General features: G+C 44.5%; 1 protein-coding gene across 7 annotated transcripts in view; it reads right to left on the bottom strand.

Annotated features, from left to right (window-relative positions):
* Window positions 1-15,599, bottom strand: part of LOC113910201 (aromatase) — a 47,987-nt gene extending 32,388 nt beyond the window's left edge. For 2 of the 7 annotated variants that reach the window (XM_027572138.2, XM_027572145.2), the window contains exons 1-3: window positions 11,038-12,123; window positions 6,522-7,459; window positions 1,630-1,812 (exon numbers count right to left, since the gene is read on the bottom strand). In XM_027572138.2, the coding sequence (XP_027427939.2) occupies window positions 1,630-1,774 (145 nt within the window). In that variant the 5' untranslated portion in view covers window positions 1,775-1,812; window positions 6,522-7,459; window positions 11,038-12,123. Of the gene's footprint in view, window positions 1-1,629; window positions 1,813-2,130; window positions 2,238-6,521; window positions 7,460-8,497; window positions 10,091-11,037; window positions 12,136-15,295 lie in introns of those variants that run through there. The other 5 variants (XM_027572140.2, XM_027572141.2, XM_027572142.2 and 2 more) reach the window with 5 other exon arrangements.
* Between the last annotated feature and the right edge of the window lie 824 nt (window positions 15,600-16,423).

Raw genomic sequence — 16,423 nt, forward strand, 5'->3', positions numbered from 1 at the left:
CCCTGAGGTCATGAACTGAGCCAAAATCAAGAGTCAGATGCTCAACCAACTGAACCACCCAGGCGCCCCAGATTTTTTTTCTTTTTTTTAATATTAACATGCGGGCCTTGCTCCAGACATAGCTGAGAACCATAGAACTATTAGTGTATAGCAGCATGATGTCCCCAGTGCAGGATTGGGGAACAGAGTGAGCTGTCACCTAGGCTCCTGATCCAAAGCTTCAGAGATGCCAGTTCTTGTGCTTGCCCCCCATAGGCTGACCTCCTTTTTCAAAGGTCCAAAGGACTTCTTCTAACACATAAACATCTGGGGAGACTTGTTATAAAATACTCTCCACCTCACCCACCATTCGTGGATCCTGACCTGGGAGCCCACTGTGGGAGAAGAGATCCAGTGAGGAAGGAGCTGTAGTGGGAAGGAGCTCAAGTTAAAGGCCATGAAAGAGTCTTCCCCCAGATCCCTCAGGGAGCAGAGAACAACATTAACTGAGCTCTCTGTTTAAGTGGACATGAAAGCAACCTAAAATACCAGGCTGAATCAGATAGACAAGACAGATAGTTCTCTGGAAAATTTTGGAAGAATCCAGACACGGGGCACTTTGCACCAGCTTCACATTCCTACCCTAAATCACTCTATGATGAGGTTCACTGCACTTGGAAGTGCATAATGACTATGCTCTTGAAGTAAAGCCTTGTCAGATGGCTCATGGGACTGGGGATAGATGCTTGCCATGAAGAATTTTCACTGAAAACTAAAGAAATAGTTGGATATTTCTGATAATTCTGAATTAATCTGATAGTTGTGGAGTGGTAGGGGTTTCTATTGGAATTATCTGGATAATTATATGATACTCTACTTTTGATTAATCCACAGACCTTGTTGAAGATTCTATCAGGGTATGATGTTCCAAGGGAACCATAGTGGTCTCCATTTTTCTTCCAGTGCCCAGGTCCCAGCCAGCTCTTATGGTGGCATCACCATCACACCTACCCCCAAGAATAATAGAAAATGAAGAGTGGGATGAAGAGAGGAAATAAGTTCAAGAAAGGAAGAAGGCAGAACACATGGATGAGGCAAAGCAGGAGGGAGAAGGAGAGGAGTATAGAAGGCATTCCGGGTGTGCCTGGCTGGCTCAGTCAGTGGAGTGCATGACTCTTGATCTCGAGGTTCTGAGCTTAAGCCCCACACTGGATGTAGAGATTACTTAAAAATAAAATATTTTTAAAAAGAAGGCATTCCAGAGACATTTTTGCCTTCAGAGCAACATTGGAATGAATTTGAATAATAATTAAAAAAATGCCTGGTTTACCTTGGCTTCACCCCATCTCAAACTTACTTTTTTTTTTCAAACTTACTTTGGAGGATACTTGTGCCAAGTCTACTTTACCAAAGCAAAGCACAGACTGGACGGGATTATCTAAGATATTTTTTTGAAATGCTTTCATTTGAAATATGCAGCTAATTGGTATAAAGTTTTTCACCTGAGTTTTTATTTGCTAACATTGCCATGGGCTTCAGCCATTTCACCATGTTTTTGCTCTTTGTCCTTTGCAAAATTTTCTTTACCCTCATGGACCAAAAGCCCAAGTAAACAATCTCCTTAGTTACAGAACTAAATGACTGACTTACCGGGTATTGAGGATGTGTCTTCATAATTCCAAACCAAAAGAAGAAAGCCAGTGAGCAGCAGGATCGGCATGGTGGCCACAGGCATGACTTCGGGCATCATGCTGGTGATGTTATAATGCATTGGGTTCAGCATTTCCAAAACCATCTTTTGTTCCTTGATCTCAAGAGAAAAAACTTAAAGTCCTGTGGAAATCAGAGGAACAAAACAAAAATTAGAGAATCCCCCAAAGGGTACATCCAGGACTCCCGTTGCTTCAGAGGATGCTGTAGTGCAGAAATCAGCATTTGTTTTATAATGTGATTGGACACCTAGACAAGACAAACTTGTGGTTACAAGTCAAAACAAGCAAGCCAAAGAGAGATCTTTTGGCTTGAAGTGCAGCATTTCTGACCTTGGTAGAGTCTCAGGTTCGTTTAGACACTTGGTTTGATAGAACCTTATCATCTTGCCCTTGAGTGGGTAGAGTGGCTGAATTCCCAATTGAGAATCAAATTTCTTACCAAAATACAAGAAAATGAAGCTCATTCCAGAGGTGGAGCCATTCTGTGACTTCATCAGCAGATATTGCTTAGGCAATCTTTTTCTCTTGATGCCAAATCAGTTTTTTAAAAAGTAATCCCTAACCCTCTTCCTTGCTCAAAATGACTTCCCCCAAAGAGTAAGTTTCTCTAGGAAGGATAGTTGCTTGGGCATTGTCGCGGTATCCTCAGAGACTTCTATTGGGTTGTTTGTTGAATTCAGCGTGACTCACTCAGGACGATCTTTCTCTATTGGCTTTAATAAGGCTTAAAATCTTTTGCACCACAGGCTGGATGAAGCAGTGCCCATGGGGGCCAATGTCAGAAGTAGTAGGAGAGAAGAATGAGAGAGGGAGATTCCAGGGAGAGGAGAAAGAGAAGGAATGGGGGAGGAGGAAGAAAAGAAAGGACAGAAAGAGTAGAATGCCACCAGCAATAGGCTCAGGTACCACTCATGTTTTGCCACAGCAACTAACCTCCTGTGCAAGATAATTTTCAATTTGATTTGCTGGTTCTGTCATGTTTCTCAACAATGTAATGTTGAGTCTGTCTTTTCAGTAAGGTTTTCTAAGACAAATACTCACAGAGGAGAGTTTCAGGGATGGTGGTTTGTTGAAGAGACCTAGACTGAATAAACTTGCATAGCAAGGCAAGAGCGACCATTCAATGTGGTTCTGGTGCCAGATGACTGCTCTGAGGATTACCCTCCCTTGGAAAGTGACCTGAGTTCGCAGGACTTGTAATGGCTCTGAAACAGATTTTGGCAGGATTTTATCTAGGAATAGTTCTAGATTCTTAACCAGGGCTTCTAATTGGATTTTGGATGCTCTGTGAACTCCCTGAAATGCTGCATAAAGTATTGTATCTGCTCACCTGAACTTTTAGAGGGAAAGAACTTTTATCAGATTCTTAAAGAGTATGTAATTACATTTCTTATGATCTATATGAGATCTTATTTTATTTTATTTATTTTTTAATTTATTTGACACAGAGAGAGGGAGCATAAGCAGGGGGAGTAGCAGGCAGAGAGAGAGGGAGAAGCAGGCTTCCCGCCTAGCAGGGAGCCGGATGTGGGGCTCGATCCCAGGACTTTGGGATCATGACCTGAGCCGAAGGCAGAGGCTTAAACCACTGAACCACCATTACATCATTCTGAATAAACTCCCTGGAACTTTATGACAGCCAGGATCCTCAAGGTTTCTGTTGATATCGACGAAACCTGAAGCCAATCTAAAGGTGTAAGTGAAGAAGGTGGTTGAGACAAAAAGGAGGAAGATGCACCAGAGGAAGTGACCCTGGCAGAAAACTCCACATTAAGGAAACTCTCAGAAAAAAAATTTAGAAAAAAATAAAAAAACTCTCAGAAATATTTCGCAGCATTGAAGTCACAAAGATAACATGTTGGAAGCTGACACAAATTTATAAAGGAGTATGACGATTCGCCAAGGCATAGAAAAGATGCTCCGTCCATATCATAAGTTATACAAGGAAGAGATGGCAGCAAGAGATATTCAAATACTCTCATTTTTTTTTTTTACAAACAAAATACTTTTAAGAATTGCAGTGTTTCTGATGTTTACAGTGTATTATGAAATAGGTCTATTTTTTTCGTTTCCATATACACTTAAAACCTGTAGTATGAGAGTTTTTAATGTTTCAACAAAAATTTTAAAGGTCATGGAACACTTGTATTTTTTCTCTCGATTTTTTTTAAGATTTTACTTTATTTGAGAGAGAGAGCAAGAGAGCATAAGCAGGGGGAGGGGCGGAAGGAGAGAGAGAGAAGCAGACTCCCCTCTGAGCAGGGAGCCCGATGTGGGGGCTCAATCCCAGGACCCTGGGATCAGGACCTGAGCCGAAGGCAGACTCTTAGCCAACTGAGCCACCCAGGAGCCCTTTTCTCTCGATTTTTTACACAGTTTCAATTCTTAGGGTCATTGTTATGGTCTTGCACTACTGTGTAAAGCAAAGACTGCCTGTATATCTAAATGTTTAATAGGGCTTAGAAGCCTGCTTCCTCATCTTTCTCAAAAGTATGTCCTAAAGATGTCCCAAAGAGTGTGAGAATTTTTTTTTTTAATGCTTACAGAGCATTTACTATGTGTCAGACATTGTTCCAATTGCTTTACAAATACTAAGTCATTCATCTTCACAACCACCCTGAGCTAAGTAAGAGGATCCCCATTTTACAGATGAGGAAACGGAAGTGTGATAAGTAGGGCACCCAGCTTGTTTGTTGCAGAGCTGGGATTAGAGTCCATGTAGTCTGTCTCTGGAACCCATGCTCTTTTGGTTTTCAAATTTTTATTTAATTTCCAGTTAGATTAACATACAATGTAACATTAGTTGTAGGTGTAGAATCTAGTGATTCATCACTTACAACACCCAGTACAGAGCTGATGCTCTCAATCATGCCATTTTGATGCCTATTATGGGATTTATTTGGTCTCTACATTCAGGGACTTTTCAATCCTAAGCTATTTATGTTCATTCCTAAGCTATTCAGAATGACTTCCTTTAAAGGAGTTAAGCTTTTCAGACCTCTGAATATCACAGCTGGAAAAGTCCTTTCAAATTCTTTCCTCCTTGCACATTGGGTTTTCCTGTTCAGTAGAACATTCTAATGGGCCGCACAGACAGGTTGGTTGAACAGAGGTCTTTGATTGGTGGTATAGGAATGAGGAAGGTCCTAGAACTTCATAGGGGATGCTTATATGTCCTCTGTGCCAGGAATACCTCCCACACACCCCCAAACACACATACACATACGCATAGCCCTCAAGTGCTGTGTTCCTTCAAATGCCATCTCAAATGCTTGGGGCTCCAGGCATTTGTTTGCCGAGCATTCTCTACTCCTCACTCACTGGGCATCCCACATGGGTCCTGGTACCAACAGGAACCAGATCTGTGTTTCTGTGCTGTGTGGAACCACGGGAATCCTAACACCTTCACTTACTACCCCACGACCTCAGGATGAGGAAATGCCAGTCCTACACCCAGAGTCCCCAGTGCAAGGCAAAGGCTGCTGGGGACACTGCAGAGTGGTGACCCCTGTGTCACCAGGACACTGGTGACACCAGTGTCCTGGTGCTCTGGGTTCAGGATACACTCTGGGCCCAGCAGTGCCAGGAGGGTCTCCCAGATGTCCTGGTACAGCCTTGACCCTCTGCAGGATGGTGAAGCAGGCCTCAGCCTTGCAGGAGTGCCACCTGGCCTGGACAGATCCTACGAAATCCTACCTTGCAGTATGGGGGAGACCTGTCCAGAGGACCCAGCCACCCTGGGTCTGAGGGCCAGGTGCCAAGTCTGCCCTTCCTTTTCTTCTCTTCACTACACCTGGTCTGTCCCTCCTTCACGTCCCCACTCACAGAGAAACATGACCCAGCTACCTTGGTTCTCCCTGTAAGTCCCTTACAGAATAAAATGAGGCATTCATTCTTAAAAGTTCTCTCTCTCCTTTTGTTACCTCTCCTTCTAGAAGGTGAGTTCTCCAAGGCCAAAGATCTGTGTCTTTCTCCTTCACGACTATATCCCACTCCCAGAACAGGGTCCTGGACTTTACTTTGTATAGGCTCACTACAAGCCTGTTGCCTGGGTTTGCAGTTTCCACATTCATTCAGATTTTACTCCCTGTTGCAACCTCCCCGAGACCCTTCTCAGACCTTCCCTTTCAATCCGTCCTGCTCACTGTTGCCGGGCTGTTTTTCAATTCAGTTTTCATGACATCAGTTCCTTGCTAAGCCTTTCCTTGCTTCTAGTTGATTGCAAGCGTTCCAAATTCATCTTCATTCACACTTATTTCTTGGCTCTCTGCACCAACATTCTGACTCCTCACTGACCCACAGACATCCTATCTGGGAGCTCTCCCTTATGCCTCCCCCGTATCTCCCCAGCTTGGCTGGTTCTGCCCCACAGGCCTCACAGGAATGGTTTGCTTCCTCCTCTCCCATCTCTGAGCCTTCTCTTACCTGATATAAATGCCCTTCTTCCTTTCTTTGACATGAGTTCTGGGACCCTGTTACTTTTGACTGCCAAGTCACTCTGTAACTCAAGAGTCTTGGATAGTTTCATTAAACAAACATTTATTAAGGCTCTTGTCTGAGCAAGGTGCTACATTCAGACATGAAAGGCATAAGGCAAGTTCCAAGGAAGGTGCTGTTAAGCCAGGGCCTGGAGTGAGGACCATAGGTCTCTAGGATGACAGGCAGAGCTGCCCATGAACTGCCGCATCAAGGAAACAGAGCTGGAAAGAAACTCTGAGATATTCCAATAGTACAGTTCTCTCCCTTGAAAAATGAACCAACCACCTGAGGTCCAGGGAAGTAAAGATCCACTTGTCAGTGGTCCCTTAAAAGTGGGAAAGGTTTACCCACGTGCATATTCTACAATCTGATTTCCATGATGCCCTCCTTCTGGGGTCATGACACTGCAGGTTCTAGTTGTTCTTCCCAGCAAGCGTCCAAGTGAGTCTCTGGGAAATTCTTGTTCTGGAGCAGGAGAGATAATAAGAACCAACAAGCGACACCTGGAGGGAGAAATATTGTGTGGTCGTCCTGGACTCCCCATTAGGGACCACTGGCAAGACCTCAGCCACTAGCACTCCAACCACCAAAGGAAGACTATTGACAGTGCCTGCAAGGCAAGTTGCCCTCTCTAGTGAATGCACAGCTGCCAAAACCCACATTTCACATGAGCCTGCAAATCCAAAGCTCTTGGGTATCAGGTGGGACTGGGGCTTTCTTCCTCATCTTTGAGGTCCCATGACTTCAGTGCATGTTTGTGGAAATGCTCCTTTCTTTACGATAGCTTACTAGTCAACTACCAGTAGGCCTGGCTGCTCTGTTACCTTAGCTTTCATCTTTGCCCCTCTGAGGGTGCCCTCTTGTCCCTCAGATACTTAATCCATTGTCTTCCCAATGGGCTATATCTGATATCCTCTTCCAAGACAATTTGTTTTAAAGCACGGTCAGCAGAGACCCCCGGCAAAGTCTTCTACATCTTGATCATTAAAAGCCTTTCAGGCCACTAGACAAGGTGTGGGTATTGTGGGACCAGAGGCCCACCATGGAGCCCTCAGACCCTCTTGTACAGGGGTTGCCTCACATCAACCCATACTTTTCTTCTCACTAGGACCTGTCTCATGGAGGGGGTCAAAAGGGCTGGGCTGGGTATCATTCCCACAGCAGCAGCCATTTCTCTAAGAGGTTTCCTCCCCCTTTACTTTTCAGTTCAGTTTTATGAGACCTAACACGTCGTCCGGCCTCTGAGGGAACAGGTAGCAGAATTTTTCAGCCTAATTTTGGCTTTTAACCTGAAGAGGGAAAAAGCAGAGGTGACAGTATCACAAGATCAGGATTTGGGGCGGGGGCCTGAGTTCAAGTCTCAATGGCTAACCAGTCCTGTGAGCTCATTTGCTTCCCAAGCATCCCTGAGCCCTGGCTGAGGAAGCCAATTCTCTCTACCTTACGACATGGAGACAAGAGTTAAAGAGAAACCCCCAGAGCCAGCACCAGTGGTGTTGGCTTGTGTTCCTCAGGCTCAAACTCTCCGTGGCACATGGAGTTGTGGGACTCCAGGACTCTGGGAGCAACTATGCCAGGTCCCCAAGTGGGACTGCCTAGGGTAGCCCTGATGCCACCAGCTGGAGAGGGCCAGAAAGAGAACCTTGTTTTTGTGGCAAGATCCAGAGCCCTACCTGAGCCTTGGTGTCCAAGATTTACTACACTGAGGTCCCAAGTGGCCTTGCTTTAGTTCACCTACCTGGATGTGATAAGCTCTTGTAAGGGCAATAACAAAGCTGCCTCCTGTATAGAACACCCAGCTGATTCTGCAGTGGGATGGCTTTTGTCATTACCACAGCATAAGTTCCTCCAGGGCTAACAGTCACATCTTTCTCCTCTCTGTGGATCCCATGGAGGCTACATGAGTGCCTTGTACCTAGTAAGTGCCCAGTAAATGTCAGTGACGTGAATGGTTAGGAGGTTAAAGTTTTGGGGCCTGGGGTTGTCAAAGCATGATGTTCTCACACATCCCCAAGGGAATGTTTTCCATATCATATCTGTGATTGCACATGCCAAGTTTCAGCAATGCAGTGGCCCACAGCCACCACCCAAACAGTCAGATAACAGCGGCTGGCCTTTCCTTGTGAGCTTATCTGTTGTTGAGTGAGCAAACTGTGAAGCCACAGAGATGGCCTAGAGCAGGGCCAGTCTCTGACAAGGGAGCCACTGGCTGACCCCAAGTGCTCGCGTTACTTAACCCCTCTGAACCTCCTTTCCTTATCTCTAAAACACAGGGATTGGGCCATATGACCTTTTTTAGTTCTGTGTCTGATGCCCAGCATTCTTACCCTTTGTCTTAGCTTCCCGTCCTGCCCCTCTCTTCATCTTCCTTGATTCTTTTTCCTTGTGTATCATTGCCTTAGCCCAGCCAGTGGTGCCTCTAGGCCCAGGTGTCCAGAGCAAAACTGGGATGTCAGGGAAGCTGGGGTGCTCTAGCTCTTCTTGTTCTCCTTAGAGCCCCAGGCCCATTCTGAGAACCTAATGAGAGAACTTCTGGAACTGCACTCCGGGAAACACACTGAGGAATCGACGTGCAGTGCTTTTGAATACAGTTCTGGGTTCTGGACCCCCTGAGGCCCATCCACAGACTTCAGATTAGTAACCTCTGGGATCAGTTCCTTTCTCCACCTTCCACCTCAGTTTTTCCAATATCCCAGAGGCTCTTTCCACATCAAAACCACCTTCACTGACCAGTAGAGTGTGATGTTCAGGTAAGTGAATGAAATTTCCTTTGGGAATTTTACATTTCCCCTGGACCCTAAATCAACAGGTGAAGCCTTGATGATAAGGTGGTTGACTAAGCAGCCAATGGAATTGGTGAGAAAAATTTAACGGGAGAACGTCTGAGAACCTGAAATCCCGTCCATGGCCTACCTCCTCCCTGACACTGTCTATGGCTGTACTTTAAGCCTTGGTAAGCATCAACGCTCATAGGATCTCTGCACTTCTGCCACGGGAGGTCCCATCTCATGCGAGAACACATGTGCATGAAGACTACTGTGTTCACTCCCCAAACTTAGTATCTACAACATCCTAGGCACTGTTCTAGGCTCTAGGAATATAGCAGTGAACAAAATGAGGTCCTGGTCCTCAAGGAGTTAATTTGGAGAAGACAGAGCCTGTATTACTATTCATATAAGTCAAATTACAAGTTTAACCAGGGGCATCCTTGGGAAGACAAGAGAAACTGATTATAATGGGAAGGTTGGCTATGGTTTAATGAGCAGGCCTTGGAGGAGGAGCATTATTTTCAAGGTATCAAATTGAAAGAAATGCATTGCAGCTTAAGAGAATGAGAAAAAGAATTGACAGGGGAAACTCAGAGCTGTTCCTGCATCCTTCCCCATGCCATTAGTTTTCCTGTGTTCTGATGGATCCCCATCACTGTGTATGTTCACTGCTACAGCTCTGCCTCCATTCCTTCATCAGAAAAAAGGAGAGAAATAGTGTTCCTTTGTACGGTAACTATAAGGAAGTAAAGAGATAAAGCATGTTGGGGCCTTATCAGCATATCTACCACATAGTAAGAGTTCAACAAATGTTATTATTAGTCTTCAGTGTTCCAGCAAGAGCATAGCTCATAAGGGACAGTCCTGGGAATAGCTGGAAGGAGCAATCTCTGGACTGGAGTAGTGTCCTGGGGGTCACCGAAGAAATCTGTGCTTTGGGGCAGGTCACTACATCTCCCTTGGAAACTGTAGGCCCCATTGGTGGGTGGTCTGGAGATCAGTGATTCTGTGACCCTTTTGTCATGGAGTAATTGGGGATCATGTGAGAGAGGCTGAGGGGGCCTGAACAGAATTGCAGAGTTGCAGAATAATTGATGTTTGCCTCCAATATCCCTCCTCACCCAGACTTCCTTTTCTGTGTCATTTGCCCACATTTTGTATCCACCTACTTTCTTCTCCCCAGTCATAAGAAATCATCTCACCAAAATAATTGGTCTCCAGGGGCTAATCTTTCAACTTGTTCTCCCTCCTAGGGATATTTTCATTTTAACAGGTGCCTGGAGCAGTTTTTTGGAGAACACTAAAGAAATGTTTGGCATTCTCTCAGCTCTATGGGAGCTTGCAATCTAGTAGGAGAAGAAAACTAATAAGCATGACACTGTTAACAAGTACAAAGAGATGTTAGCACAGAGATGTGGCCAAAGAAGGCTTTGCGTGAATGGTGAGACTTGTTCTGGGCCTTGAAATGTGGTTGGAGTTTTAACGGTAAGAAGAGGACAGGGTTTTCTAAGTGTTGGAGGGAGCAATGAGTAAGGTGGTTAGGGACAATGAGACTGAAGAAGCTGGATCCATGTTGGGAAGCATTAATATCTACTGGTGGAGCTCTATGCAGGACAGGCAGGATTCTCTTAGTCGACCCCCTGGCTTCTAGTTTGTTCATGTACCCCTATGCTAGGAAACTAGAGGAAGGTTTGAAGAAACAGAAAATGCCACTAGCTAAACTGCCTGTGTGGGTGCAGGCATCCTCAGAACTAGTTTGTGAGCCTTGCAAAAATATTTTAAATTCACATCTAATTTAACTTACAACTCATTGTCAACAAGCACTGTCATTTGTTCCACCACGCATGGCTTCAAATGACCTTTTACTGTTTCCCAAATCTAGTCTATCATTGGTGAATGAAGAATTGGCCCATTGAGATATCTGTATGTGACTTTATCCTACTGCTGAGAATTCAGGCAGTCCCCCCCTCAGTTATGGGGAATTCTTGGCTCATATTTCTTTGGATGTTGTCTCTCCTCCATTCTCAGTATTTTTGCTTCCTAGAACACCAATTAGACAGAATATTGAGTCTTATGGATCCATTCTTCATGTTTCTTACCTGCTCTTTTCATATTTCCCATCTCTTTTATCTCTTTGTGCTACATTCTGAGATAATTCCTTGATTGAATCTCGCAGCTCTTCAACTGTTATTTGGCTTTCAGTCCATCCATTCAGATTTTCATTTCAAAAATCAAACTATTAATGTCCATTATATGTTCATTTCTTTTTGGATGGCAATATCTGCTGATGTTGTTATTATCTGCTGAGGTTGTTATTAATTCAGTGTATTATAGGGCCCTGTTTTGATTGATCAGTAAGTCTGTTTCCTTAGGTGCAAACTCTTCTGTTTACAGTTTGTGACTTCCTCATATAGTGTTGGCATTCATCAGATTTTGGTCTTAATTATGTGCTCATTTTTGTGGCTGAAATTTCCCATTAGTCATCCGGCTACCTCTCTTTGTCCACCTTTTTGGGGAGGAAGAGAAGAGACAGGACATTCTGGTGCAGTTTGTATTCCAAAATGTTTACAGGAAGAGTGAGAAAGGGGTGGAACATGCCACTAGTCAGAATATCTTAGAGCTAGGCTTCTGGGCTTGGGTGTACCCTGCATCTCCAGCCCCAGCCCTCTGTGCCAATAGCTTTTTTGGAAAGAGTCCCTACCTCAGCTGCTGTTTGATAGTGGGGGGGAGGAGATATACAGGAACTTCTGAAGCCAGTTCCTCAATCTGCTTGTTGCCCCTAGTTTCCTCCTGCTCTCATAAACCTACTCTCTCCACATATGAGACCAAAACCATTTGGTTTTGTCTTGCCTTTGTAGGGATACTTTTCTGTGTATATTTTGATTTGTTTCCTCCATCGGGTCGATCCCATCAGTTTTTATACTTTCAGAATTTCTGGCCCAAGGAGGGCTCCCTTCTTGTTTTAGGGTTCAGTTGTAGATTTTAAAAATATCTTTTCTATCAATTCCAGAGATTTGGGGTGACAAAGAAAGGCTGTAACATGTGCTTCATCCACCATCTTGAACCAGAAGTTTACTGAGGATATTAAAAGTGCCACAGACTTCTGAAAGCAATTCCAAAGAAGGGGCTCTGGTGATGTTTTGGCTTCTATCATTGAAATGAGTGAGTAGGCTGCATAGGAGTGTCATCTGTTTGGTCCTGTAATGTCTGATGTAATAGTTACTCATCAGTCCCATGGCTCTGAGGCCAGACCCTGTGACAATAAAGCAGCATTGTTGATGTCAGAGGTGCTCTAGACTTCACCCACGGAGGGTCCAGAGTTGGATATGATAAACAGAGGAGGCAGCAGGGGATAAAGAACATAGAGAGATATACTCGGAAGACCCAGAAGAGCAAATATAGGTTAGACATGGAGGTCAGTGACCCAGCTGGAAGGAAAAGAAGCAAGCAGAGATGCACACACATAAAAATGGCTTCTCTGAGAGTGGGTGGAATAGAGAACATGGAAGATTTTGGCCAGGCATGAGAATTCCAATAAAATAATCAACATTTCTATAAGGCAGGGTAAACTTGGAAAAAGGCAATGGTGAATCCTCCATAAGTGATAGAAGCAGTTTGCACAAGGCTGAATGATCTGTGACCAGTTGGAACTTGGAAGTAAGACATAATCAGCATTGTTTAGTTTTTATGACATTATATGTAGTTTGTCATAGTGGGGAATAATTTACTTTACAGCCCCATACTGTGTGACTTGAGGCAAGTTACTAAACCCATCTGAGCCTTCAGTTTCCTTCCCAGTAAAATGGAGATAATAGAGCCTTCTTTGCCTTGAGATAACTTAGATGAAATATCTACATAAACTGTGATAAAGTACAAATGGCAGGCATGATTTTGCCTGAGCCTCCTTCTAACTCTCTTGGAGTTTCAGAGCAAAGCAGAAATGAACAATCTAGTGTCCCTTGAAAGAGAGAAAAAGCCTCAGGTAAGCATTCCAGGGTTCACTGCAAGGCTCTGAAATGCCACAGCCAGTGAACCAGACACATTCTCCCAAGGAGTCTACTCCTTCACCAAAGGCCTTCTATTCTAGGTACCATGCCAGGTGATGGGCACCTGAGGAACGTGGTTGACAGGACCCATCCCTAGAGCTCATGACCTAGTAGTGAAGGCAGGCCTTGAACTAGTAAGCATAAAATTGAGACGAGTTTTATCGGAGGGAGCATGTGAGGTCCTACAGGAATATGTAACAGAAAACTCCTTCCAAATTTCCCAGGTGAGGTCAGGTACCCACTCAAGCTCAATCTGAAAGATAGTATTTTCCAGGGGAAGGAATGGCAAAGGGGTGACTTATTCCAGAGAGTGGGAACAGTGTGTACAACAGCTCTGATGGTTAGGAAGACAATGATCTCACCAAAAGTAGGAAAACTTCTTTCCAAATTATGCAGGCACTATTCCATTAATTGGGGGCAGACATTATTTGTGCAGAGGGTCTCTGAAACAGCTGGGCTGTAAGTTCTTACATGGTTTCCTGACTTGTCGGAGGAGTGAAGTGGGGGACTGGCCATGTGTGCAGGTGTGCTCGCCTGAATTGATTTCCACCATTTCTCATTAAAGTCACTAATGACCTGGGGCACAATGAGGGATCCCTGTCTCCCATAAAAACCCAGTTAAAGTAACTCAAAGGAAGCTTTACTCAACAGAATATTTTGAGAAGAAATCTCATTTTCAGTTTGTTACACTTACAAGTGAATAGGGAAGGAGGCTTTCTGGTGTTTCCAGTCCTCAGGAAAGTTTGGAAGCCTTTAGCCCCATGGATGGAAACAGTCCCTGAGCCCCAAGTTTAGCTGAGACAAAAGTTGTGACTTGCCTGCTATTGATCCCAAGTTCTACATGGAAGCTGCTAATGGGGTCCTAAGAAACCAGCCAAGGGGTACAGAGGAAAACCCCCCCTTGCTGGGACATGATGTAGGTAGAGAGTACTTCTGGAAAAGCACCCTGAAGGTGACAGGCTCTGTAATGATGGATGAGTAGGTGTTTGCTAAAGAGCTCTTTCCACACTCCTGCCAGTGCTATAGGAAGCAGTCCTTTCCTCACATGGTAGGAACAATCCTCCTGAAAATTATTGCCCCAGAAATGATAAAGTGGCCCAAATAGTTCAGCTGAATCCTGAGTATTATTCCCTCGATTCATGGGAGCCCTAACTTTGCTCACATGGAACCAGATGTTCAGAGTTAATATTTTCTGCCAACACAGACTTACTGGGTAAGGCAGTATATCTATATCACCGTGGTGGAATCCAAAGTAGGCATTCCTGAAAGAAGTGTTTCTGTACAGCTTATCAATAAAAGCAGTGGGCCTAGAGATACTGCCCTCCATCCCCTGCCCCCACCCTAGGAATCTTAAAATGGGAAAAATAAAGATAAAATCTGTTGCCATCTTAGCTGTACAATCTTTAGGTCTTAGGAAAACTACACAAGATTCCATTTACAATGAATCCAGGAGCAGGTTCAATAACCGATATTTATGAAGCTCCCATTTCTGTGAAAATCAAGACAGTGGCCACTGGTTATTTTGCCCAGTTCTCTGACCTGAGGATTTGGAAATTAGCATTTATAGGGGAGGAAGATATTCACCTTGGCATTCACCCCATAAGTCCAACAGGTGAGGGGTGGACATGACGGTCCCGCATAAATCATTCTGGGCTCACCTCTAAAAATTCTGATCCAGTAAAGGCCTGGCTTTGGCCTATATGGTAAATCCCCAATATGCCATTTAATAGACCTGTAACCTTGGTTGGGCAAGTTACTTAACCTCCCTGAGCCTCGGATTCCATAGCTTTGTAATGGAGGTAGCACCTACCTTCTATAGTGGTTGGTGAGGATTTTATAGCTCATTTACTTAAAGCAACTAGTACAATTCATTCCCCAATAAGTGGTAGCCAACCTTAATGGTAAAGTAAATACCCGTCAAAAGACAAAGATGTCAAGAAGAAGAAAAATATTTAACTAAGAACTATGTTTTGAGAAAAGATGTATAGTCAGATAGCTTGGCATTGGAGGTGAGGGGTAGACAGTAGATAGAGACTCACAGACTGGTTTGCCCAGAACAGTCCCAGTGATGCCTATTGTCCCTGCACCATTATTAATAGTATTCCCTTTACTCTCAAAAGTGCTCCAGTTTAGATAATAAATTTTATGATTCTCCAGTGTGCTTCCAGAAGCAGCCACCCCCTTCTCTCTGCCTACAGCATCACACTACAGTGACTACAGCTATTAATTATTATAATGGCTACCTTTTATTGAACACCAAGCTTTACCTTACTACATCTAAGCCGCACAACCAGTCCCATAAAGATTTTACCTTTATATCCATTTTACATATGTGGCTTAGAGAGGTGAAGTAACTTGCCCAAGAGTCCAGATTTCACGAAGTATAGAACTCGGGGATGGATGGAATAGCAGGCTTCTGTGTGGCCTTCAGTTCAGGGAAGGGCAGAGCAGGTGGTGATTCTGCGAGGGTGAGGAGAGCCATTCTGGAAATTTCCCTTGTCAATGGAGCTGGTGTCCCACAACCTCCAGGGTCTGAACCACAAACGCCTCTGGGAAGGGGACAGGGCTCAAAGGAATGTTGGCTCTTTGGTGGCCAACAGGAGCTTTGCCTCCATGCCAGAGCATGAGGAAATCTGAACAGGCCCTAGCTTCTTAGACATTGTGCTCTAGTGCCTGAGCCCAGGGCACTGAGGTCAGTCTCAAACAGCACCATTTTCATTGCAATATTTCCTTCCAAGTACTATCCCAAAGCGCTAAACCATATAAAAACAGCAGCAACACAAGGATCAAGCCCTCTTTACCTTTTGTGGTATCTTTTAGACACTAATAACTCTCAATCTGTGGGTCCTAATCCTACTTGTGGATCACAATAGGCCTTTTGTGCCTGCATATGTATATATATAGCAGTAAATGTAAATAATAATAGCTAACACTTATTGAGCACTTACTGTGCGCCAGGCACTGTTCGAAGCACTTTGTAGGTAGTATTCTCACTGAATCCTTATACCAACTCTAGGAGGTAGGCACTGATACTGAAGTCCAGAAACTAGCAGCAGCTTGCCCAAGGTCACTGAGCCACTGAGTGGTAGAATGGGACTCAGATCCAGGCAGTGTGGCTCAGAAGCATACATTGATCCTCTCTACTGCTTCTTGCTTTCTTCTCTCTCCTCTGCTCTGTACTGGTAGCTAACATTACATATCCTACCTACTTCCAAAGGACCAGAGGCTCCTTGAGCAGGCACTAGGTAGGATTCTAGAGCCCTGCCAGGGGATGGGACTATGCTCTCCTCCTTTTAGCTAGGATTGTGTGCTTTCCAAATCATTGCCTCTTCTCCACAAAGCTTTCCAGATCTTCCCAGTCACCTCTCCCACCTGTGTCCTCCTGTATTGCCCACGACCAGGGTCAGCACTTGGTGGACTTCTTCGGTGACATTTCTAA

Source organism: Zalophus californianus, chromosome 6 (assembly GCF_009762305.2).
Source record: "Zalophus californianus isolate mZalCal1 chromosome 6, mZalCal1.pri.v2, whole genome shotgun sequence".
Taxonomy (NCBI): domain Eukaryota; kingdom Metazoa; phylum Chordata; class Mammalia; order Carnivora; family Otariidae; genus Zalophus; species Zalophus californianus.